Source organism: Cyprinus carpio, chromosome B10 (genome assembly GCF_018340385.1).
Source record: "Cyprinus carpio isolate SPL01 chromosome B10, ASM1834038v1, whole genome shotgun sequence".
NCBI lineage: Eukaryota > Metazoa > Chordata > Actinopteri > Cypriniformes > Cyprinidae > Cyprinus > Cyprinus carpio.
Genome location: NC_056606.1, coordinates 3,623,575 through 3,650,990, shown reverse-complemented (window position 1 = coordinate 3,650,990; position 27,416 = coordinate 3,623,575). Strand labels below are relative to the sequence as shown.

The 27,416-nt window shown below is 36.3% G+C and overlaps 2 protein-coding genes across 2 annotated transcripts in view; both read left to right on the top strand.

Moving 5' to 3' along the window:
* LOC109045442 (A-kinase anchor protein 2-like) overlaps nt 1-21,172 on the top strand; it is an 88,825-nt gene extending 67,653 nt beyond the window's left edge. Inside the window, 5 exon segments of the mRNA XM_042732153.1 lie at nt 9,761-10,262; nt 10,265-11,884; nt 15,643-15,833; nt 16,832-16,855; nt 17,988-21,172. Coding sequence (XP_042588087.1) covers nt 9,761-10,262; nt 10,265-11,884; nt 15,643-15,833; nt 16,832-16,855; nt 17,988-18,122 — 2,472 coding nt within the window. The 3' untranslated portion in view covers nt 18,123-21,172.
* Nucleotides 21,173-22,191: 1,019 nt separating this feature from the next.
* LOC109051459 (thymic stromal cotransporter homolog) lies at nt 22,192-27,087 on the top strand. The gene is given in 5 exon segments (XM_042732152.1): nt 22,192-23,005; nt 23,007-23,367; nt 24,632-24,715; nt 26,064-26,220; nt 26,330-27,087. Coding segments are annotated over 5 exon segments (1,278 nt in total). The 5' UTR covers nt 22,192-22,387; the 3' UTR covers nt 26,388-27,087.
* Nucleotides 27,088-27,416: the final 329 nt, after the last annotated feature.

Here is a 27,416-nt window from a genome sequence, read left to right as displayed (position 1 = left end):
ACAGTATCTGACAGCTGTTTGGCAGGCACATCAGACCTGGAATGACCCGTACGTTGCCAACTTTCCTAACTGACACTCTTTTGTGTATGCTTTTAAAAGTATTTCAAGCTTAGCCAGTGTTGGGAAGCAATTAAGAGCCTTTCATTGATTAGTAGTGTGACAGTAGTTCATGTTTTTCTAAATCTTTTTATAGTGTGACAAAACACTACATTGCTGATCTTTGTCACATTGACATTTATCTCATAATTTCTATTTAATATACCATATTTTTTATGTAATAATCATGACTTATGACGTATATCATAATTTTGACTTTTTATGTCAATTCCGACATAAAATCGGTTTGTTTTATATAGATCTTATAATTTTGATATTTTTGTGACTTTCAACTTTTTAGTTATAGCTTAGAATATCCTAATTAATATTTCTTGCAAGATTTCATGACTTTTCATCTCAAGAATATGACAGTATCGTATCATTTCAATTTCTCATCTTATATGCCTTACTTCGACTTTTCATATCATCATTGTTCTTTTCATCTCATAAAAACAAATTATTCCACAATAACTACTCAACTCATTTCGACTTTACATCTCAAATCAAACCTAGCATAATATAATATATTTTTTCGACTTTTATGCCAGTTTCAACTTTTTTAATATTATAAATATGAGTAATAATGTTAACTTTTTATCAAAATTTTGACATCATTTCATGACTTAGAATCATATTAACCCATAATTATCATATATTTTGGTTAAGAAAAAATATGTTGTTTATATATAAATCATATATTTATAACTATAATCATAAAATATAAAAATTTAAAATATATAAATGTATATGCATGTAAAAAAAGTTTTTTCAAAATATATACTGTATATGTGTGTATGTATTTATATATACATAATAAATAAATACCCAGTACACATACATATATACAACATATTATATAAAATAAAACAAAAGCTTTTAAATCCATTTTCAAAATATATACTGGATGCATTTCATAAATGTAAAATATAAAATAATAAACAGCGCTACTCATAACGTTTACTTTTTCTCATTTCATAAATGTAAAATATAAAATATGACATAAATAACATACATATCACATAAATATGACTTGGTAGGTCATAATTACAACTTTTATATCATAATTATAATTTTTATGTCATAATTAAAAGAAATTGGCTTCCATAAAACACTTTTTCAATAAGGTAGCTTGACTGCAGCTACATGTACAGTACGGCAAATTATGCAAAGCTTAAAGCACGACACAAAATATAGTTTGGCAGTAACCTCCCCAACACTGCACACAGCATTCTGCATTATTATTATTCTTGATCCACAAAGACACACGGACTGTGGGAGGAAGGAGCTCACTAGCAGAGGATGACACACCCCAGCCCACTGCTACCAACATCCTCCATTAAAACACACTGCGTTCCAGCCATTCCTTACAGACACCTTCCAACTATAAAGAAGAAGGAGAAATTTACAAAAAACACCACAAAAACCCATGTGTACTGTTTTGAGCAATAACACATGTACTCCTTTGAGTAATATTTTAACACATTTCCCAATCAATTATTTTTCAGAGTTTTAAGATAGCTATGTGAAGTGGTTAAATTAAAAAAAGAAATGAACAGCAAAACAGTAAAAACTCTTTATTATTGAGATGTCTGTTGTTTCTGGGTTCAGATGAAGGTTATACTGCAGTCTTTGTGTATCTCTGAACAGAACCGAGCATGTGGTGTTATTATTAGCACAACGTCTCTTTAGCAGCCTTGCATGACTGAGTGGCATTCAATTCTCACAGCAGTCTTGCCTGAATCTCTTTTGCTCTTATCTGTATTTCTATTGTAGTCCCATTTTTAAGGCACTTGTTGCCACAAGGACATTATAGTGTTGTTAATCTCACCAGGATTTTGTCAGGGACGTACTGTACTAACTTCTATTTTGAGATTTCAGTGAAAACAATAACTATAGACATCTATTTAATCATTTACCCATAAATTCACAATGTGTACTACATGACCTGATAAGACTTACAAATAGTGGCCTACATGCTAGCTTTTGTGAGCAAAAACCCCAAAAAAAAACAAAACAGCTGACTAAATACATACAGAAAAAGAAAACAAAAAACAAATAATAAAAAATAATCACTAGTAAAAATTATTTTTATAGGATCTATAGATTAATCACTCAATTATATAACTTAGCTCTTCTCCCTGCTTTCCAGTGCTCACTTGTGTATTTGTGATAAAAGTGAAAAGTAAAAGTCGTGACATTTGTCAAGTAACCCATACTCGAAATTGGTGCTCTGCTTTAACCCATCCAAGTGCACACACACAGCATTGAGAAGTGAACACACTGTGAACACACACCCGGAGCAGTTTTATCCAGCGCCAGGGGAGCAACTGGGAGTTCAGTGTTGCTCAAGGGCACTTTCAGCAATGGGTATTGAGGGTGGAAGAGAGCGCTGTTTATTCACTCCCCACCCACCTACAATGACAGACTAAATAGGAATGAAAGAAAACAAAAAACCAATTATAAAAACATTAAACAAAACATCCACAAACCACAGAAAACATGTGTATTTGTGATAAGAAAAATACGTAATGACTCAGTTTGGTACCTGTGCTCTTCTCCCTGCTTTCCAGTGCTCACTTGTGTATTTGTGATAAGAAAAATACTTTAAATGTGCCATTTTTGCTCATAGGTAGTACTAAATATTGAAGCCAATTACCTGAGCCATAAATCTCATGTCATTAATTATAATAAGAGTGGGTGTGTAAAATACTTTAATTATTTTACCTGATTACTATAATTAAGAATTATTTGTGAGGATTTGTACTTTTCTCAAATGCAATTTAAATACTTGGGATCTTACTTACTAATTTTTCTAAAGAAAAAACTTTATATTCATCACAGTTTTATTTTGCCACGGAAAGTAATTTTTGCAGTATTGTTCTAAGGTTTGTTGTTCAGGCCATTATTATCCAGTCACATTTCTTATGTTATTTAGCTAAGCAATATCTAATGATATGGGAATATATAATGACAAGTGCAGCAAAAGTTAAAATACAAATAATAAAAAAAAAACATTACATTAGTGTTAAATTAACATTGTATAAAAACATTACAGAAATTTACAATGAACGTAAAAATTATTGTAAATGCATGTGTGTTTATGGAATGTTTAATGTTTCAATGTTTTAATTATAATTCTTTTTTTACTTTTAAGCATTTATGGTAACAAACATACTTTGTTGTTGTTGCTCTTGAAACGTGTTTGTCATGTATTCAGAAAATAAATTGTAATTACATTTGTAATTGCACCTTTGTAATGATGTTGAAATTTTATACATTTAAAATATATTAACTTTAAATGTAATATTGAACAACACTGCAGTTAAAATTATACTGTGATATAGTACTTAACATGTGCTTTATTATGTTAGCCAACACATCAAAATAAGTGCACTTCTTTAAAGCATGCAAAAAGATTATGATAATGGTTTAAAATAGACTTTGAAGGAATCTTGAATTTTACATTATTAAAAAGTGCACTTCTTTAAACGTCTACTTAAGTGTGTTAAGACACATGGTCATGAAAACAAGTTAAATTTCAAACACAGTTTAAAGTGTGCTAAGAAACATAATTCTGAAAATTTAAATATAAATTCATAAAAATTAGCAATTTGTACAGTACGTTCAAATTCTTGTAATATCAGGTTGGAAACACTTGAACGCAGCCTGCATTAGAGTATTTAAATTTGTTATATTTTAAACAAATGTTTATTTTAATTTAGTAATATATTAAACTATATTAAGCTTTAGAAATTAAACCATAGCATATTTTCAATAGCATATTTTTGCTGTGCTGTGGTGAAATTTCATCTGTATCAACTTCCAAAACTTGTAAACTTATCTAATATGAGTAAGAGAATCCAGTCAGGGAGTCATTTTTTGAGTCAGCAGTGAATAATGTTCCACCCAGAGGACAGATTCCCTCCCAGCCATACTGCGCCTTTCCTTGTAAGGTGTCTGCCGGCCATACTAGAGGAGTCTGGAGACTCCCTCGGCCCAGGTCAGAGAAGGGCGTTTGGGGGGCGCCTCTGACAGAGCGCTTCTTTGTGTGAGTACAGGAAGAGACCACATCCCTCAATTTTAAACCACACCCCCTTTGCCCATGACATAGCCAATAGTTAGAAATAGCAAGAATTTTGACTCCTGGGGACAGACAGAAGAGAGCGAGGCATTGTAGGAGAACGGATGAAAGCGGTGTGGGGTGAGAGAAGCATGCGGGACACACACACACACACATGAGGAAGAGGGGGCGGGGGTGGAAGAAGTGGCCAGGAAAAGCCCTGCGTTCTGTTGTCCTGGGCAGGGTTTGACTGGGTTTCCTCAAAGGTTTATAGTCTGAGGTGTTGGAAGACACAGATTTGACAACGGGACACTTCTAGTCTGTACTGAGTTTTCTTTTTCATGTAAAGGATCTGTAACTTGGTGGCAGAAATCTGTTTACAAATTTGGAAAACTATGAAAAAGGTAAGAAAAAACTCTTTGGAATTCAGGTTTAGACATATGGGTCTAAACATATAGAAGGCCAAGTTTCAGATTCGTTTTGAGTCTGAAAAAAGTGATTGCACATTCATAGCTCAGGAAATTCAGTTGTGTTTTATTTGTGAATCAGCTGCATGAAATGTTTCGACTGGAATCCCTCAGGAAAAAGTAACATGAATTGTTGACCTTTAACAAAATAATGGTTTTATTGGCGTTTGTTCCACTGAAGAACCTTTAATTCACTTAAATAGACTACTGAAGATTCTTTATAGTGTAGAAATGTTCTTTAGATTATAAAAAAGTTCTTCACACTAAGAAAAAAAAGGGGGTTTTAAGAGCTGTTCACTGAAAGGGTCTTTTTTAGAATGTATACACTCTTAAAAATAAAGGTGCTTATATGCAATGCCATTTAAGAACCATTTGTGGTTCCACAAAGAACCATTCAGTCAAAAGAACCATCTCTTTCTTACCTTTTTATAATCTGAAGAAACTTCTTTCGCCAACAAAGAACCTTTTGTGAAACAGAAAAGTTTCTTCGGATGTTAAAGGTTCTTTATGGAACCATTTAGACAAAAAGGTTCTTCTATGGCATCGTGAAGCGCCTTTATTTTTAAGAGTGTAGAACTATAATATTCTATTCAATATAGAATATATATATAGTTTCTTGTATGAGCTTATATTGAGAAGTCTTGTATTTGATTGCAGTCTTTGGTATCTGCATAGATTTTTTTTTTTTTTTTAATTGTCAAGATCTCTTCCGAAACTTTTAAAAGCAGAAGCATTAATCACATTTGGTTTTCATTGAATCCAGTCACGCAGTAATTGAGATTATTGGATGTTTTGAACTCCTGCGTTCCCTGTCTGCGCTGGTAGAGTTAATAATCCTATTTCAGGAGTCTTTCATCAGCAGTTCAGTGTGATGGCTCGCTCTGGACTGACTGCCCTGTGAGCTGCTAAAAGCCATACTGATCACAGGCATGTTGTGTAACCGTTAAAAATGAGGAATCTTTCTGTTCTTTAACTTGTTTGGATGCCTGAAGACAAATTGTGAACATCAAAGTGACCAAATGACAAAATAAACTAGCGGAGCATATTGTGATGAACTACACCTGCGGTTATACTGTAGAACATCTGTGTGTGAAAATTGCACTAAACCTTCATTAAATATATCTTGGAGAGCAGTTTATGAAAAGTCACAGTTCAGAAATTAGTACTGAGAAAACTCTAGCATTGTTTGTTTACCAGTGCCACTTATACTAATGAAATCCATAAGATTTCTAAAAATGACTTAAGCGCCCAAATACTTTCTGGGGGCCACTCTTTTGAAAGAGTAAGTAGGCCCAAATGTAGCAAACTGGCTCAGTTGTGTTAATTGCGTCTGTCTGACTAACTGCTTCCAGATGCTCTGAGGGCAACAACATGCTGAGTGTCACATAAATAGAGACATCGATAGACTAGTTTCAGTAAATGTAAAATGACAAATATGATGCACTATGCTCTTAAGCACATTAAGTTATATAAATATACAAGGAGTTTATCTCCATCCATCTCGATCTTTTGCAGGTTTATATACACACACATGGTTTAGTTAGGTGAGGCAGGGCTGTGTATCCTTCATCACTTCTGTTAGACTGCCGGAGCCTGGAAGACAGCTGAACTATGCCGGGAATGTCAGAGGAGGTTTAGAGGAACATCCGTGGAGGGTGTGTGTGTGTTCGTCTGATGTCCCTCACATCTGACTGCTGCTCAGGGCCACAGATTTTAATGTACAGCCGCTGCAGATATAGATAAGATCAGCTTATGGTTATTGAAAAGAAAAAAATGAAGAACCCAGAGGGTAATGCTTACAGGTTGCTCCTTCAAAGCTCAAGAGACTTAATGGATTTCTTAGTTTCTTTGCTTCTTTTACGAATCAGCTTTGGCGTGCATGTTTCACCTAAGATTACTTTCAAAATAAATGTTAACAAAAAGTAACATATAGAGCATGAAATGGATGTGAATATCATAGGTTTGATAAGAAAGACAACAGACAGGTTTGACAGTAAAAATCCCAATCATTTTTAACCTTGAGAAACTGATTTTTAGTGAAAATTCACTATGGACTTACCATGAGCTCTGAGGTTGTTTGTTGGTATACAGTATGCTTCTTTAAAGATGTGATTTAATAAAACAAAAACTTAATGAACTACACTATCCATAATCCTGAACAGAACTTCACCAATCAGACGAGTTGCTATTACCAATGTGACAATAAAAGCTCAGTCATATGATTTGGTCACTCAAACACTGGCTATATCTGTATTTATTTGAATATTTTGCAATAAATGTGAAGTATATTGATTTTGCGTAATCAGTCATAGAGTTTAGTCAGTATTTTTGCTTCATGGGGTTAGTTCATTTCCTCATTAAAACTTTTTAGCTGAACACTTGTAGAACAAAAGTTTGCAATGTATATGTAATAAACAAGTATAGTGGCATATATGCCTTATAAATGAACTTATAATAAATCAGTTGATAAGCCAAAACAACTTATCCAGACAGTGTGCCAATGAATCACTGTGTTGAGTTCTCTCTTCCAGAAGCCCATCACCGGAATATTTGAATTACATTCTCTATACTTCTAGAAGCCATACTAAAATATATCCAATAAATTACATTTTGCTTCTAGAAAATTAAGCCATGTACTTTTTATTTATGAGCTGTATGAATTGCTTTGTCAATGATTTGTAAAACCGTTCTTACATATAAAGTGGTGGATTGAATTGACCATTTTACAAATAATTTGAGTAAGTGCTGTGCTCAATTTATACATTCACTCTCTGTCTGTAAATCTGTCGTAGTCTGTTTTTCACAGCCTCGGGGAAGTTCACATGACTTCCTAATGTCATTATTTGGAAAGAGTTTGGGCTGAAAGCTCATGAACACACCCGGAGGGGAAGGGTGGTCTGTGCGACTGAAGAAAGGGGTCTTATTTTACTCAACCCACACAAAATACATCATGAGACAACAACCAACACACTAAAACTTTTTAGATAAGAATTAATTAATCAAAACCGATTCGCTTAAACAGGCTTGGGCATAAAATGTTTTGCCCATTTAGAGTAATCCAATCTTTTGAGAATATGTAACTGTTTTACAGTTGGTGATTTTGTACGAATTGTGCAATTGTTAGAATAAAAATATACAATGATGTAATACAGGTTTTGTTCCACCCAGTGTTTAAACAGAAATAGGTTTACTTTATGTGGCAATGAACACACCATCACCTGAAATAGCACTTGGCTTTGAGCTGAAACAAATTCCTCTTTTCTAGGTTGTCCAGTAAAAATAACTCTATGTTTCATTCCCACTAGTTTATTATGCTTTTCCATTTATGGCAGGTTATATTACTGCTATTTAAACAGGTCTCTCACTAGCCTTTTCAGGAACACCAACTTTCAAACAACAGCAAACAAGTGAAATTGCTCAGGCATGCATGCTCACCTCTAAAACATAAATGCTGAGCAAAGAAACCGAATTCCTGCCATGGCCTCTGTTTACTTGAGAATATAGCGGTTTGGTTCAGTAAAACTGAAATTTAGAAAGGTCTAACAAGAAATAACTTTCTCAAATTGTTAGTATCTTGTATTGATACAGTGATTTTGTATGTTAAAGATTTGCTAAAACTTTTCTGGAGTGCTGTTAACATAGGTTTGGCACCCTGTGTTGTTCAAACTTGGAACCAATATCAGCAAAGGAATAACATCAAACCAGAACAGCAGACCAGCATACAAAATTAAACAACAAAACAAAAAAAAAAAACACAAAAAAAAAAATAACATACAACAAAAACATTAAAAAAAAATCCAAACAAAATAACATCACACAATGTTTTTAATTTAAAAAGGTCTGTCCCATCTGGTGAATGAGCAGCAATGAAAGCAAAGTTCAGCGTAATAAGTGGTATTTTCCCCTGAGGAGACCATGCAGTGCGTCATTCTGCAAATGCATCTCAGCCATCTCCCACAGGGTTACCAGACCACTTAAAGGTTTCAGTACCAGATCCACGAAATAGAAGAACCTCTGCAATTATTGCTCTGTAAATAAAGAGAGTCTACATAGTCTAGACATCTGTGTTTTTCTTTTAGTAAATAACTAGGGCCTATTACCCACTTACACCCATTAGACATGTACATGCAGGACTACAGTCTTGCTTATGATGTTCCTGTAACTTAACCCTTAGAGCAATGCAAGGTCATTGGTTTGATACTTAGGAAATCAGTTGTAGCTTGCTTTGGATGAATGCCTCTGCCAAGTGCATAAATGTAAATCCTTCTAGCAAATAGAAGAAATCATAACTGAAAATATATGTACTTTATATTCTATTGCAGGTCAAGGGGATTTTCCAAAAAATAAGCATAAATTCCAGTACTAAGTTTGGTTCATGTTTTCCTCTCATTTAAAACTTTTGCAACTCCATTATACCATTGTAGACCTCTGAAGAGACCTTAAATTATTAATACTCAGTATCAGATAGCACAGGTCAGAGTTCAACAAACCCATTATCTTCCACATTTTATCACAGTCTACCTATATTATGCATGATGGTCACAAGCAGTATTTCCTTTGAGATGTTGTTTTGTTCTCTGATGTTCATACAACTGGCAGTGTAGCAACCAATATAATTGAGACATTTCATCAGTACAGTACAGTACAGTACAGTACTATAAGCAAACCAAGTACTTGGTTTGGGGCAGGGGTCCACCCATGCACATATTTGGCCATTGCATCATCTTAAACTATTGTAAATTATGCCTTTTTGCATGCAAAGACAAATTGTACACCACCATGTTCTTCTGCATTTTCATTCATATTAACAGCAAGAGTTCACAAGAACTACATCCCAGAACACCTCAAGCAGACTTGAGTGTGGATTACATGTGCACACACAGCTTCAGAAAACAGTGTTCACGCCATCCAAACCAACCAAACTTTGACGTCAAACAAACCCAGTTAGGTGTGGAATGTCTTAAGGTTAGAAAAAGGTCATGTCTTGCAATTATAGAAATGCTATCATCGATCCTTACTGTCACATTGCTGCCAAATATGTGAGTACTCAAGTATTCATGCCCATCCATAATGCAGTGTTTATTGTGAAGAAGAATTGCATGTTTAAACTAATGGGACCTCTGTTTTATTTCCCCAGAAGTCCCCTGTACCCTCAGAGAATGACAGTGAGCTGAAAAGTGAGAGAAGCCTAAAGACTGTGAGTTTTTTCGATTCTGTGAGTCTGATATCCACTGGTGATAGCAGTATGGAGCTTGAAACTCAGACCGACTCTCAGCAAAGTTATGTGAGCAGTGGACAGAACATAGTGAGATATGGACGAGAAGGAATGGACAGCGAAGTTGCCAAGGAAATCCTTTACCTGGATGAGGTCCTTGAGGCCAACTGTTGTGATCCCAGGGCAGAAATGACTTCAAATGGGACAAGTTCCCCTGATATTAAGTCAATTCAAGTTCATGGAACTGGACCATCTGTGCGTACTTGTGACACTTCTCCCTTACACAACCATGAAGTTGTTTTAGAAGGGAAAAAACAGACCACTTTTGTTGATGACAACTTCAACACCAAACCCAATGGTCATGCAATGGACTGTACAGGGTCACCTGAGTCACCTAGGACAGCAATCAAGAAAGAGGCACGTTTTGACTCCGACCATTTCATGAAGAGAAGAAACCATCAAAACTATTCGACACCCCAACTAAGAAAGAAGTTCGGGTGAAGAAAGTCAGACCCTCGGAGGAGATTGCTGAGCTAGAGAGGGAAAGGCTGGAACTCATCCGGGGTCAAGCGGTCAAGAAAAATCCTGGAATTGCAGCAAAATGGTGGAACCCACCTCAGGAAAAGACATTGGAAGAGGAGCTAGAGCCAGAGCAACTGGAGTCGCTTCGAAGATATGAGGAGAGGAAGCAGATGAAAACAGAAGTCAACCTTATGCCGCAAGCTGCACCCAGACAGAAAACCTTCTTTACCCAACCTGAAATAGAAAATAAGGAGGATGTTGTCATGGAAGAGATTGACTTTTCTGCTGCACGCAAGCAATTTCTGCAGATTGAACATAGCAAGCAGCCCACAGCCCCTAAGAGGAATGTGGCACCACAGCTTTACTCTGCCAAACCTTTCTTCAGGACTCCAGAGGTCACACATGTAGAGAGGCCATGCGGTTCTGTCACAGTTGCCAATCAAGAAGGGGTCACATCCTACGACGGAAGTGAATTTACTACAGTCAAAGCTGAAAAGATTTACTGCTGCTCTGGAGAATCTGCCATGCCAGAAAATTTGGCTCAGAATGAGTTGAAAGATGATGAATTTACTTGTGCCCGAGCAGTGATGACCATTGTGAAGGAAGAGGACTCGGATTTGTGTCAACGCTCTTTGAACAGCTCCTACCATATGGAAGAAATCGACTCCGGGTTAGATGACCTATCCCTACGGTCTCAGGACACCACTGTACTTGAGACGTTCTCCAATGACTTCAGTATGGACAACATAAGCGACAGTGGTGCGTCAAATGAGACCATGAGTGCCTATTTGGAAAACTCTCTTGGGGAATATTCTTTTCCCTCAACTCCAATGGCCACTACACCAATCAATGGAAAGCATGAAAGTGGAATCAAATCTCCAAGTGAACAGAGTGGGTCTTATCAGGTGGATGGCTTGACGGAAGAAGAGCTGGAATACCATGCAGGTATTCTTGTCCAAAACGCTATCCAGCAAGCCATTGCTCAGCAGAATGACAAATGGGAGCCTCTGCAGGCCACACAACATTCATCCCCCATCCCTGAGAGACATGTGGAAAGTACTGAACCACAACCCCAAACTTTAGTGGAGAGATCTGCTGTAACGCCACCTCCCAAAGTGCCATCACCCCTAGAGGAGAAGAAAACAATTACTCCTAAGATAACTGTAGTTCAAGATGTCCCGGTTATCCCAGTGAACACTTACAAACCTCCCAGTCCCTCTCCACCAGCAAGTGAGAAACCAGAATTCAGCTATTTCAGTAAGTACTCTGAAGCAGCAGAGCTCAGGAGCACCGCAGCTGTCACTCGTGCTCAGGAAACGGAGGTCACCTCAGGACCATTCAAGCTGCGCTCGCGCAAACAGAGAACCCTGTCCATGATCGAAGAGGAGATTCGGGCGGCCCAAGAGCGTGAGGAAGAGTTGAAGAGACAACGACAGGCACAAACATTGCACCTGCCCCGTACACAGAAGCTAAAGTCCGGCACCCAGCCAAACAAGCTGGTCCTTGCTGGGAAGACAGCACCAGGTATGATTATATCCAACCATTGTATGCAATAATGGCAACAATAATTGAACACTCAGAATGATAAGTCTGATATATATATGTGTGAAACTTTATTTGATGACGCTAAACTATTAATTTTATCATGATTTTTACATCAAAAAAACATAATTTAAAAATAATAGGCTATTTTTCTGTCACTTTTCCAAGGACTCAAACAGAACCACACAGGAGCATTTGAAAGCCACGTCTATCAGCGTGGATTCCTAATATATCTGCACATAGATGTGGTTTTCAAATGCTACTGAGTGCTCGGTGAAGAGCGTGAAGCGATGATCATTGAAGCCAATCACATATCTGTTGAGCACTTGAACACTATGGCCAACTAGCGGTGTTTAAGAATCCACTCAACAGCACTCAAATGTTAACGGGAAATGGATATTTTTAAAATTGCAGTACCGACTAGTACCAAAGTCGGTACTTTTGACAACACTAGTCGACAAAGCATCGTCTTTTAGTTTCAGTCTTTCTGAAAATCCTGTATTGAACTATGCCTTGTTTGTAAATGAATCCGCTGTAAAATGAAGTGAACAAAGGATCAAGTTCTTACTGACGTGGTCTGGCACTTCATTAAAAATCAATTAATCAAATAAAATGTATCGTTTGGTTTCTCCGTAGACCTGCGTTTGTTGCTCTTGTCATTTACTCACTACCTGCCTGAATTAGTGGGCGGGGTTAAACAGGCAGCGATGTAGAATCGGTGGACGGGCTAAACAGGCAGTGATGTAGAATCGGTGGGCGTGGTTAAACAGGCAGCGATGTAGAATCGGTGGACGGGCTAAACAGGCAGTGATGTAGAATCGGTGGGCGGGGCTTAACAGGCAGTGATGTAGAATCGGTGGGCGGGGTTAAACAGGCAGTGATGTAGAATTGGTGGGCGTGGCTAAACAGGCAGCGATGTAGAATCGGTGGGCTGGGTTAAGGCAGCAATGTAGAATCGGTGGGCGGGCTAAACAGACAGTGATGTAGAATTGGTGGGCGGGTTAAACAGGCAGCGATCTAGAATCCGTGGGCGGGGCTAAACAGGCAGTGATGTAGAATCCGTGGGCGAAGCTAAACAGGCAGTGATGTAGAGGCGGTGTTTAGCCATACTATTACATAGAGTCGTACATTCCAAAGCACAAGCTGTTTTTAGACTAACCAGACAGTTTTGAGTTCTGAAACTTACAGGATGTTTTATAGTACAATGACCTCTTTATATGTCAAAAGATATCAAGGAAATCTTAATTTCTCAGTTCATGACCCCTTATCCCAGTTGATAGTCCTGTAGGACAAATTGCAAATTAGTACTCATACTACAGCTGTTCTTTGTATGTTTTTTCATGGATTGCACCAGTTAATTATGTACTTCAATCAGTAATCAGTGCATCTTCTTCTGATGGTGTATATGCCAGTTTGACTACAAATGCAAACTAGCAGTTAAAGTTCTGATTTCTAGCTCTGAGCTTTGATGTTAATTAGCTGGTGATTTTCAGTCATGTAACTGGAATCCTGGAGGTTTTCTTTGTAGAGCTTCTTTAGTTTAGATTCCTTGCACACTGTGTCCCATGGGTCTGCACCCGCTGTTCAGCCTGAGACACTTTTGCAAGCTGTGCTTTTTGAAGAAGGTTTTAGGAAAACTGCAGCACAGCGACAGGGGAGGTGGTATTTTTTTTAACTGTATGACCGCTGAATAATTGGCTAAATAATACTGTGTGGATATATATGAGTAATATAATAATAGGGTTTTCAGCTCTAGTGATCACTGACACTTTTAACAGAGCTGCCAACTCTTACACATTCAGCGTGAGACTCACGCAACTGACACTTTTCTCACGCTCTCACGCCACACATCCATTTTCTCATGCAGTCAAAAGCACCCTCAGTTAAAGCTGTAATAATAGGATTTTGGCGAAACAGATTTAGTAAAGGCTCCAGTGCGTATTTGTGTTTGCGCTCTGGAAATCGCCAAAAGATTCTATTTACAACATGTACAATGTAGCCAATCACAGACATATCTGTTGATTTCTTGAACATCTGTGATTGGCCATTGCGTTCACTCATGGCTAAATCCATGCCCGACTTTTTTTATTGCACTCTGCTAATCCTCTTACTGTAATTAGATGTAAATAAGAGGTTCATTGATTATAAAGGAACTTTGTAAGATCACGATGAACTGAAGTAAATGACACCTTTTTAGAGATTATAAAGTAAGAGCTATTTGTGCACTTTCTAGGCTAAATATAACCTGTTTAGAATTTGAATAAAAAATGTTTTCGTGCTGCTAACAGCCATATACACTATACAAGCAGCAAAGTTTCTGGAGTGACATAAATCCCTTGTGAATTCGGGATTCATTTTCGAATGGGAGAAAAATATAATTTCTGAAAAAAGATGTTCAAGCAATGCAGACTAATAGGAAAATATTTGAATTTTTGAGTCAAAATATTTTTTAAATGCGAATGCAATAATATGACTAAATCTTGGAATTATTTCACTTTACATTGCTATTCCTGTTCTTACAAAAAGTTAATAGTTTTACAGCACTGCAACAGTTATTTTACATGATTTTTATGATAAAAACACAGTAGGCTATGACATAATGTCCAGATGTCAGACAAAACTCTGCAGACTGGTGTTTTACATAAGGTAGGCTATAGGCTATATTCAGTATATTTTAGTAGTATATACATATATATCGGGTCGTATATAAACCAACGCCAAGTACCCACCACCCACAGGGGGAATTCTCACTCCAAGTTGAACTGATAAGTTGGCAGCCCTGCTTTTAATTTGTGTTGGTTTGATGTAAAAAATTATTACAACCAGCTGTACTTGTTCCTGTTTATGTTTAATTGGTAAGAAGCATGTTTACACTCCATTGTCCCATTGAGGCTTTATTTAGCATGGAGCTAGATGTAATGCTCAGCAGCACAGTGTTTAATGTCATTGTGTGCTGTTCCTGTTGACCATTGTCCACGTCTCATTCTTGATGATGTCCTGTACTGGAGAAGCTTATGTCTGCCCTCTAGTGGTGTCATAGGGAAAGCATGAGTCCTTTCTTTTAGCTTGCTTTTAGCTTGAATGCTAAATAGTGGTATAATGACAGGGATCTGTAGAGGACAAATATACAGTAGACTTCTTATAAGGAGGCACTTACTTTCTACAATAATTTTTTTTCCAAAGCTTTGCATAAAGACTTGAGTTGCCAACGTCAGTAAACGAAAATATCATGTGATAAATATGTAACACACTATGGCCAGTATGTAAAAAATACATAATATATTATACTGCTCTTTTATTCGGCCTTGTTTTTGATATAAATAACTTATTTATAAATGGTTTGGTTTTTCGGGCATGGTTTTCTCTCAGATTCCTTTGATTTAATGGGATGAGGAACCGCATTGTGGGTCTCTACACTGAGTTCTCTATGCCTCTAGTATTCGTTCTTGGGTCGTCATCAAGAATGTGTCTGGGACTCCGGGCCCTTTCATGTCCTCTTAACTGATGAGTGATGGAAAAAGTATCTTGCTGAAACATACTAAAATTCCAAATTAATCCAGCTCGGAATGGAATGTAACAACAAAACAGAAACAGAGTTTGCATGGATCTTGTGAAAAATGCCAAGATTGTATGCCGTTCATATTACACCCTACAAAATAATATTAATATATAATATTTCAAATGATATACATTTCTTGAAAATTCATTCATTATTCTGTTTTGATTTCTTCTGTCTGCAGGTAAGATAGAGAAGGTTCGTCAGGTTCCTCCAGCGTCACCGTGCTCTTCAGATGGAGCTCTGTCCTCGCCGCTGTCTGATCTGGGCAGTGATGATTCTGGAGGACAGCGGCCCAAGAACTTCATGCAGACTTTGATGGAGGACTATGAGACACACAAGGTCAAGCGCCGAGAAAAAACTGAAGACAACAGTGTAAGTTTCATATAGTCAGGTTCTTAATGGTGGTAATCAGTCGTATAATTCATTGTCTGTGGTTTTTTCTTGTCTACACTTGCATTCTCTCAGACATCCATTTGCTATTATAATCAAAACATTCACTTTCACTTTAATTGGCTTAAATTAATTCACTTTAATTATATACAGGCATTTGGAATTAGTTATTCCTACCACTAAAATACCATTGCCATAACTTAGATCAGAAACCATGTTCCTCTATTTCATCTCATGCTAAGAAAGTGAAGAAACGGGACTTTCCAGCTCATTTAGAAACTGAATTCACATGAAGAACCACCACAGAAGGCATACTAAGGACACACTGTTTCATGTCAACCACAGTCTTTCCCCTTTTGCTTTCTCAGATATCAACTACACATTTCCTTTTTAAAAAGCTATTATTTGGAGAACAAACTATAAAGTGCCAGTGTTTTGCAACTTTGCTGCACTGACAGTATCACATTTTATTATTATAATGCATGCAAAGCAACAGAACCACAGTTGTGGTAATATTATTGGTCTCTGAGGATTTAATTCACTTTTAGTCCTAAATGCAAAATAAATGACAATAATAAACGGAGCAATTCCAAGAGGGTCCTCGCACCACTGTAATAACTGTTAACTAATAACTGCAGCTTTATGTTGCACTAAATTGGTTAACCACAGATCTAAATATAGATGAGGCCCTGAACCTACACAAACAAACACCTCCCATTCTCAATGCATTTTGATAAATATAGCCTATACACCTGCTCCTTGAAAAACAGCCCTAACAAAGTTAACAGAGTAATATCAAATGCAGTCATTAGCTTTACCCGGAGCACACAGTCTTGAGCCTACATGATCTGTATTTATGTGTACACACATTACAAGGAACCTAATTGTTAGGTGTGAGCTGACCTACTTTCAGAAGCTGTTCTCTACACAATAGCAAGTGTTTGCACATTAACGAATTCTTCCTCTTTTCCTCTCGTCAGTATGTCCGCTCAGTTACAACTGAGGTACTTGTATAATGCATGCTTCCAACTTCATTGTGCCTTCATCTGTGTTATTGCATGTTTTTTTTTTGTTTGTTTGTTTGTTTGTTTTTTTTGGGGGGGGGCACTTGTAAGCGTGCCAAATACTTTGACATATGAAAAATGTTCCTGAGAAATCATTGTATTATATGTGGCATCAATGCATCATTCATTACATATACATTATACAGAGCCACATTTTGAAATAGTCGAAGTATTTGCACCTACATGATCTACTGTATATCCAAAGTGCAGTATCACGATCCATTCCCATGAAACCTAATGTCCAGTCTTCATTTGATCATGTTACCACTCCCATTCAGAGTCCTAATGTTTTTGTGTTTTTATATTATACATAATGTTGAAGTTATTTGAGAACTTCAGATTGGACATTTAGGTTCACTGAAATAAGACACAAAGGCTCCTGTGAGTGTTTTTACAAGTATATTTCTTTTGAAACAGCATGACTGTTCTCTTTTCTGCATCATTATTTCTGCTTTTATGCTGTGTTTGCACTTCAGCTTGTACTGTGTGTTCACAACAGGTGTGGTCTAAAATGAACCATCTGGTGTGTATATTTGCACATGACGTGTGTGATTGATGTTTTAATACCTAAATGTCTTTAAAATGTATAATAAATACTTTTTTGTTGTGCTCAATATAAATAAAGTATAGCCACAGTATAGCGTGATATAACAAAATAACATATAACACAGCCTTTCTATAACATTAGTTCTTATTTATTATTTTTGACATGCATAAATAATAATAATTATTATTAGTATTATTATTAGTATTATTATAAATAAATAAATATGAAAATTAAGGGTTAAAGGAGTTGTAGCCCTTCTACAACAAACCTTTTTTTTATTTAACAGCTCAATTCACAGATTTTCTAAGAAAAATCAAGTTTTATACACAGTATATAAAATATCAGTGTAAGTCAACATCAGTTTATGGTCGAAAGGGAAATGTGCTTCTAATTTCTTCTTAAAATGTTTTTGTATATATATATATATATATATATATATATATATATAGTCAAATCGCTGTAGTGAAAATATCATCACATAACAAAAAAAAACAGCCATTAACACATATTTTTATATTTATCTTGGTTCTGGAGGCAACGCGTGTCACTCGCAGAAAAAGTAATATGGCCATCCGGTGGGAGGCGGGAATCTACGCCAACCAGGAAGAGGCTGAGGAAGAAGAAGAGGAGGAGGAGGAGGAGGAGGAGGAGGAAGAGTAAACTAAATTTCCATTGAATTCCGAAAAGAAGGAGAAAGAGAAAACCCAGAGGGAAAATGTGCAACAGGACAAACACAAGTATTTATTGGGAATTCAAACCCCAACAGCAATTCACACCTCTCTGAAGATTTGTTTCTGGAGACTATGGAGAAAAAAAAAGAAGAAAAAAAAAACCTTCTCTCGACATTGAAGACTTGAGATATTATACCGCTTCACATTTTCACGACCAAGTTATTGCTTTTTCTTTTGTGCTGATACGTTTTGAGAAAATAGTGTGTGAGACTTTTCTTTTGTCATGTATGATCAGTGTGAAGATCACATTGCATTTGAATTCACTAAGGCTAAGGAGGACTTCGGAAAAAGAATGAAAAATATGGGATAATATTATGTTATTAGTAGGAGGAGCTCAGATATAGAGGATAGTGTGACAAAGGATTTCTAGCTAGATTATTGACGTTTCGACCGTGCCATGTATATGAATTCAGCTCTGAGCCCATTTAGAAAGCAGAACTACACAAATGTGTCTTGCAGTGTCCGAAAGGGCAAAATACTCTTATTTGTCTTCCTGTTAATCACATGATCTCTATTGCAGGCTGTAGGGATAGGAAGACAAATCATTCTCCTAATTAGCCATATAGTTCAGAGCGAAACTTTTATGAGGAGGACAAATGAAAGTAGGACACAAATGTTCACACCCCTGAAAGATGTTGTGAGGTTTGTAAGAGCAGACTCTTCACCCAGACCGATATAACCCAAGAAATCCAAGCAGAAGAGGAAGAAGCGGTTGTAACCCGCTGAGGTGGCAATGGCTTTGCTTTCTCCATTGACGAAAGACAGGAAATGTGTGTGAAATTAAACTTTAGGATGTTGTTTCTGTTCGCAGTCGAAGGCACCTGTGTTTGGATCGAGGTTTAGTGTAATGCAGAACATTTAATGGCTGATGTAGATGATTTGGGAATGTTTATGTTGTGTTATGTGTAGCGCAGGAGAGCAAAAATGAAGGAAAGAACATGATATGTATTCACTGAATCGCTTGATTTTTTCTTTAATCTTAATTTAAAAGGTTGAATATTTCTCTATGCATCCTTTGGCATTTTTAAAGCCATCATAAACAGAAATTGTTAATGGTATTGCAAACACTTTATTGATACATATGTACACATGAATGTCTGAAATGTTGGAATGGTTTATTCTTTGTTCACATTCTTTTAAAAAAATGTAAGAACAAGCATCTATAGAGGACACTGACATCAGTGATGGACGTGCAGAGACAAAGTGGACAAACACATGGGCAAATCTTTCATCTTTGACTTCTAATTTTTGTCTTTGGTCTGATGGATTTTTTTAAGCCACAAACAAAGACAATCCTACAAGCTTCGTTCAACAATGTGGCTTTGTTGTTTTTGTACCCTCCACATATAATATATAATACTACACAAAAGTATTTAATGGACTGCTGTCCTTTTATGAGTATACATGAAGTATTTGTAGTCTCTCGAAATATATTGCATAGGTTCTCAAATTGCAGGAAAAATAAAAAAATACAGTTATGCATTGTTATAACATCTAGAAAGTTACACCTACATGTTTCTGGAGAGGGTGCGTTGATTTTATTTAATGGATGGAAACAGATATGTGTTGATCTCTGGATACTGAGTTTCTGAAGTGTTTGTTTGTATTGATGCTTGATGTGAGATTGTGTAATGACCATCAGTTTTACTCAGAGCAGGGTATTGGGTTTTTACTTGGATTCTTTGATATGAGATGATTATTGTTGGTGAGCAAATAATTTGAATTTTATAAGGGGAAAATATTTTTATTTTGAGCAGTGTTCCTATAAATGGAAAATAGTTTTGGGAAAAAACGACTGGTGTTTAGTACTATTACAGCACATTTATTCATATATATACTGTGTTGTGTGTATTTGAGGGCCAAGTATGCCATACTATATGCAGTTTTCATTAGTTTGTTTAGGTGCTACCGGTAACATTATTAGCACAGATCGAGTAGTTCAAGTATTGACTGTGATGCTGACGGGTTTTGCATCATGAAATGTGCAGCGTTCAAATGAAACGTAAAGCCAGCTTATAGTTTTCCTAAAGATGGCATGCTTTTGTATTATAATGTATGAGATATGGACAAAAAAAAGGTTGTTTTTACCTCATAAAGCTAAACTATATAAATAAGCCAAAGTTCAAATCTGCATTATAATAGGATTCCTATGGCACAGGATGGTGGCCAAATTGCTTTTGATATAGACTACCAGAGGACAAAGGAACCATTAGAAATGCAGTTGTCGATGTGTTAAAGCATTATGGCAAAAGCATGAGCCTTTTTTTGAGGACATCTGGGAACAACAGATGAGAATTGCGAGCACATTAGCAAAATTTTGCTAAATATTCACAAAAACTGTTGGATTTAAAGCCGGGTTGCCAAGTCCACGGTTCTACCTGGGTTGCCAGGGGTTGTTTTTTTAGTCCAGGACTGCCAGGGAACGCGATTTTGATTCGAGGAAATGTGAAATTTCACCGAAATGTCACTAATTCTGGTTGCTAAGCATTTTCCTCGCCAGTTCCCGTGTGCATGACAACAACTGCGTCTGTTTCGATAGATTTTCAGTTTCAGTTTCACAGAAGACAGTTTGTGCTTTTCAGAGAAAAAAATCTTGCCTTTAATGAAATCACAAGAAGTATTGTTTTTTTTTTCACAGTTTGAACTAAGTAAACAGTGTTTTTTTATCTTTACTTTTGAAGTAACACCAAAAATATGTTGCGTGTTTTGCTCTTATTGTTTAAATAGTTACTATGACAAATCAATTTGCAAATGCTTCCTTAAAAGGTTTATTGAGTGTTCTAGTTCCCTTTGGGAGGAACCAAAGGAATATTGATATGGTGTGATAATGCAATCATGCTTTCAAAAGCCCTCTTTTGACATGTTAACCACTTATTGTATGTTAAGATTCTGCTTATATTGTTTTATAGTAATTGTAAGTCTCACTCTTACACACATATATAATTATTTTCTCATTAAAAAGAAAATGTGTAAAACGTCTCTATTGTTGACTCATCAAAATCTGTCAATGTAATGCCAAAAGAGTTTAAAGGGTTTACCCAAAAAAGAACATTTGATGAAAGTTTACTCACCCTTAGACCATCAAAGATTAGGATGAGTTTGTTTCTTCAGCAGATTTGGAGAAATGTAGTATTGCATCAGTGTCTCAGCAGTGGATGCTTAATCCACAAGTAATCCACACCACTCCAGTCCATCAGGTAATGTCTTGTTAAGATAATAGCTGTGTGTTAAACAAATCCACCATTAAGATGTTTTTAACTTGAAACTGGTGCTTCCAGCTAAAACACAGTACAAGTCATGCACACTCTCAGATAAAATGGCACAAAAGCTATCATTGAGCTCTACATATCAGTACCTAAAAGGAACAAAAAATATACCTTTTGAAAAGTTACTGCCTCTGTGACAGCTTTTATACCATTTTTTCTGAGCGTGTATCCATAATACAGTGAAATCACAATAAAAATGCATTTGTGTTTTGTTAAAGGTTATAAAAAGGTGTGGAATTATGGCAAATATTATAGAGTTCATTCAAAAAGAGAGTGATTTAAAATATTTGGTTATAGGGGTTTGATCAACTATGTGGTATTTTCACGCTTTAAATGTGCAAAATAAAATTCCCTATATGCTTAAAAAGAATGGGAAAGTTACCAAATTGTTGTCCTGCTTGAAGCTTCACTTCTGAAAAAGTGCAGAGCCTACATTTCATTAAAAAGAAACAGCATGAGTGAGAATATATCTATAATAACAATAATAATTTAAATTAACCCCCCTTTTAAAAAAAAATTTCCCCTTAACAATAAAACAATGGCCTCATGGCCTGCTCTTCTACTTGAAATCTCGTTTGACTGGTTTACACAAACCAGCAGGTATTGCATCACTTGGGGATTTATTTTTCTTTAATAAACATGTTTTTATATGTTTTGCAATCAACACATTTCCTTTTCTTTCAATTTTTATCAGATATAATTAGACTAACTTCATATAAAATAAGCCTATACTGTAGCCTATGCCCTTACTGTTTAAAAAGTAAAGTGAATGTGTTTGTGTCTGGGTGAAACATGACTAACCACTGAAAGTATTTCAGTGTACACTTCCCCATAGCAGAATGACGCGATTGGCTTCACCCAGAGAGTTTGAGCTTCTGTGAACTATCGACTCGGATCAAAGAAGGCTTTGTTTGATTTTATTATTTTTATGGATGTTATGATGTCCTGTCGTAAGTACATCGCGCCTCTGGTGTTCTGTGCCCAGGTGGCCAGCTCGTTTTTTGACACTGCTCTCCAAATGGTGGTTAAAGAACGATGCGCAAACCCCGACAGAGACACCGAGCAGAAAGCCATCACCAACTTCAACATGACCTTCAACATGGTGTTCAAATTCATGCCAATTGTTCCAGCGATCATTCTGGCAAAGGTTGGAGACAGAGGTTACAGGAAAGTGCCAATAGTGGTTCCTCTGGTTGGATATTTCCTGTCCAGAGGTCTGCTCTTGTTGGATATCGTGCTGGAATGGCCTCTCCAGGTGCTGTACGCGGTGCCGGTGATCCATGGACTGTGCGGCGGGTTCGCGTCTTACTGGGCGGGTGTGATGGCGCTGGTGTCGGTGTCCTCCGGTGAGGAAGAGCGGTCCGTGCGCATCATCAGAACCGAGCTGGTGTACGGAATCGCCGGTTTCATTGGTAGTTTGGCTTCTGGTCACTTATTTAACCTCTATACCGTAGATATCAAGCAAGGAGCAATTTTATCTAGTTTTAGCGTGCTACTGTATTTCCTCTGCCTGCTCTATGCCGCATTTTTCCTGCAAGTCGATTTCTCAGAGTTTGGAGAGAGACAGGAGACACGAAAAAGTTGTTATCATAAAAAACCAAGAATCCCGTGATAAAATAAACATCGCTTTGCTCTTCGTTAGTGGGATTCTGTATGATATAGCAGTGGCTGGAGGAATGGAGATGCTGGCAGCTTATGTGCTCAAAGACCCCCTCAACTGGGGCGCAACCGAGGTGGGTTATGGAAACGCGGCGGGATCGCTTCTCTTCATCACCAGTTTTATAGCTGTGAAGATGTTCACAAGATGTTCTGTTAGAGATGAGAGCATGGTTATGATCGGCATGGTGTCTTTCGCAGCTGGGATTTATTTCATGGCTTTTGTGACCACAACTCCGATGTACTTTTTGGGTAAGTTTTTTTTTTAAGTAATTTTTTTTTTTTTTTTTACTTAATGCTTATTTGAACTTAAGGGTTGTTCATATACCATTAAATCTACCTTAAATGTATTAAATATGACCATTAGCCTATCTGGCTAAATATTAACCAGACCCTGTTAAGTTACATCTATGAAAGCAATCAATAATGGTCGGTTAATGTAAAATATCTGGTAACGATGCAGGTGTTATGGTGCATATATAAAAGTATATATATTAACATTATAAAACATAAATGAGAAATAGTGTACTGTATCTAAGTGACTTTTCTAACCAGTGTTGGGGAAAGTTACATTTAAAAGTATTTCTTTACAACAGTGGTTCCCAATCCTGGTCCTGGGGAACCCCCAACACTGCAAGGTTTTGGTGTCTCTCTTATCTGACACACACATTTAAGGTCTTGGAGTCTTCACTAATGAGCTGATGAGTTGAATCAGATGTGTTTGAATAGGGAGAAATCTCAACTGTGCAATGTTAGGGGTTCTCCAGGAGCAAGTTTGGGAACCATTGGGAACCACTGCAATATTTACAATATTGTGTTACGTTATTTAGTTTTTAAGGAAAGTAAGTGTTACTTTTGCATTACATTTAAAATCCGATCTTGGCTAGCGTGGTTGTTTTTAATATATATATATGCTATTTTGGCAAGTGTTAAAGCACTTTCACACAAAAAGTGACATGAATTAGCCTCAGGCTGAAGGAATGTAAGTTCACATTAGCACACTGGAGAGCGCAGCTTAAACAAACAGTTGTGCTGCAATTCTGAATTACAATGAAAAATAGGATGCAGGAGAAGAGAGAAGGTTTAACACTTCTGGTTCACTTTCAGTAATAAAAAAGAAAGAAACACAAATGTAATGTTATGGTTAAGTAATTCTTGCTTATTAATATGGTTGAATTGGATCAATGGAGAGCTGTCAGTCAATAAATGGGACAACAAAGTTATTTGGAAAAGTAACTCAGATATTTTATTTGTAAATTAAAAAGTAATGTTACTTTACTAAGTTAGTTAAAAAGCAATCTGATTATGTAACTTGCTTTACTTGTAATGCATTATCCCTAATACTGTTTCTAACTACAGTAACTTAAATGAGCATTTAAACTGGAACGTAAACCAGTGCATAGTTCCTCAAAGGAAGAATTTACATGGAGTCACCATAAGGTGTGAAAAATGCTCTATAAGTCACTTTACTGATTTATAGGTGATTTATCTGAGGTTTTGTTCTTGTCTCCTTTAGCTCGTTCTATCACTCTGTTTGCTCTGATTCCAATGCCCACCATTCGCTCACTGCTGTCCAAACAGGTCAAGGGAACCTCATATGGTAGGTGTCAGTTCTTTATTCTCTCAGTGCCCTAACGAGTTGTGTGTCTGCATATGGTGCTGCCAAAGATATTTTCAACAGTATGAATAATTACGCTTTTGTGTGGTAACAAGTAGCTTTATTAGCAAGTGTAAAATTATTATGCTTCTGACCTGCGGTGCATTTCCTAAAAGTAACTATGGTCAAAAGTTCCATCATTACCAACATAGTTCAACAGAACTTGCAAACCTAGTTAGCACTTAACAATACTTTTGGGAAACGCACTCTGATGCATTTTCTGGTGCTCGTTGATTTGTTGTCAGTGCTTAATTACCCATGTAGGTCCACTGACCTAGCTGGTGGTACTGTTGTCAATAATGTCAGTTAGAAAAGGTGCAGCACTCACTCTTGAAGAGATCGAAACTTTTACAAACTAATTTTGATCTCTTCAAGTGTGAGTGCTGCACCTTTTCTAACTGACATGGCTTTTTGATTTTTGGTTGGACCTCCTCTTTCGTTTTATAGAGCACCTCTTTTCAGTAATCTTTGTAGCTACTGTTGTCAATCCCAGTTGTACAGTTAATGTTTATGGTTACTTGATGGGCTGGCGGAGGTGACAAGGAGTTGGTTATATGGTTTATCAGAAAGGTAAGGGGCCAAGTACCGAACCCTGAGGCACTCCAGTGGATAGCAGATGCTACTTAAACACTCCCTCTCTTGAAGATACCTTGTCGAATCTGCCCGTGTGGTAGGACTCAGGTCAGTGACGTGTAGTTCAAGTAATACCATTCAGAGAGAGAGTGGACAGGTGAATTTTTAACCCTTGCTACAATGCATGTCTGTGCTTTTATTCGAGTATGTGCTAGTCTGTTCTAGTATTTGAGGCTGTATACTTAAGCTATGGAAGTCAAAGCAGATTCAAGCATTTGTAAAGAATAAGTTATTTGAAGAAAAGACTTAGAATTTAGTCATACTCAGTCACTAATGTAGCATTGAGATAAATTAAAGTACTAAGCCTATAATATATATATATATATATATATATATATATATATATATATATATATATATATATATATATATATATATTTCAGTATAAGTGTACTGCTGGAGTGCCTCAGGGTTCAATGCTTGGCCCGCTACTCTTCTGATACCATACCCACAGGCCACATGAACACAGCCCTCACCTCTGACACTGTTGGCACTGACATTGTGTATCACACATGTAGTAGAGCTGAAAAAAAAAATAGGTGTAATTTTGGTAGTGATAGGATGTCAAGCTGAACAAACAGTCTTTTGTTAAGAACTCTGTAGTTTGATGAAGCACATCTTTTGTAATTTTCATGATTAGCTACTTTTCCTTCCATAGGCATTACCTTTGTCATGCTCCAGTTGTCCTTCAAACTTGCAAGCTTGGTCACCACGCCCATCTACACAGTGATCTATCAGAAAACACTTGACACATTCCCAGGCTTTGTCTTCATACTGTCCAGCATCTTCACCGTTCTTTCTATGATACCCATTAGGTAAGCTGAGATTTCTGACATATTTGATAATATTCCAGTCACCATTAAATTCTGAGGAAAAGTTGTTCTTAAAAAATCTGAATATTTTTTTTTTTTTTTTTATGTCTAGCATTGTAGGATGCCGCTCTGCAAGACATGATGGATATGAGACAATTCAAGGGAACTGACAGCATCAGCCACACCAAAGGAGACACAAAGTGTCACAAATGGACAAGTTATTGAAATATGTTTGCATGATAAATGATTTGAAGGTTTACACTGGAGTTACATACAGTAGAAGAAATTCTATCCTTCAGTTGACTAGAAGTCAATTATAATGTTATTAGATAATATTATCTACTGGAATAGATAATGTTCAAGATGCACTGTGGTTATACTTTGCATTATTGGTAATGCAGTCTGTGTAGCGTCATATTTGCCAAGGTTTTTACACATCTTTATACAAATTGCTGACAATTTTTAGTTTTTAGAAATTTTGATAGCAACTTACAAAAATTTCCATTTGTTAGCATTAATTGACTACAATACTAAATATGAACTCAAAATATATAATACTTTGAAAGTATAATAATCTTAATGTTAATTTCAACATTCACTAGTACATTATTAAAATCAAAAGTTGTATCTGTTAATATTATTTAATGGACCTGAACTGACAATGATCAGTTTTATTTTTATTAACCAGCATATACAAAAACTTTAATATATGCATTGTTCATTTTAGTTAATGAATTAACTAATGTTAACTAATGGAATCTTCTCGTAAAGTGTTAGCAATATTTCTGTATGCACTGTCTATTTGAAATGGATGACATCTTTTATCAAATTTTTATTGTACAGATTTTGCAATAAATCAAGTTATTTGTACATCTGTGTATGGTGTGTTCATATTAAACATACTTTTTTTTACACAATGTGTACAGGAAATACAATTATTATACAACTAATCATCATTCTATATGGCAGGTTGAAAGTCTATATAGTTTTTAGTATTGCTTGTGCAAAGGCATTATAGAAAAAAAAACATACTAGCATATTCTAATTATTTTTATGGCAATGGTCCAGTATTTAAATCAGGTAAAGAAAACAGCATCAAACAACACTGTGCAAGTTATTCTTCCTTTTAAAGCTCAGACTTTATATCCTATCAATTTAATGATAAACAATTTATTCTAAAAGGAACCCACATGAGCTTT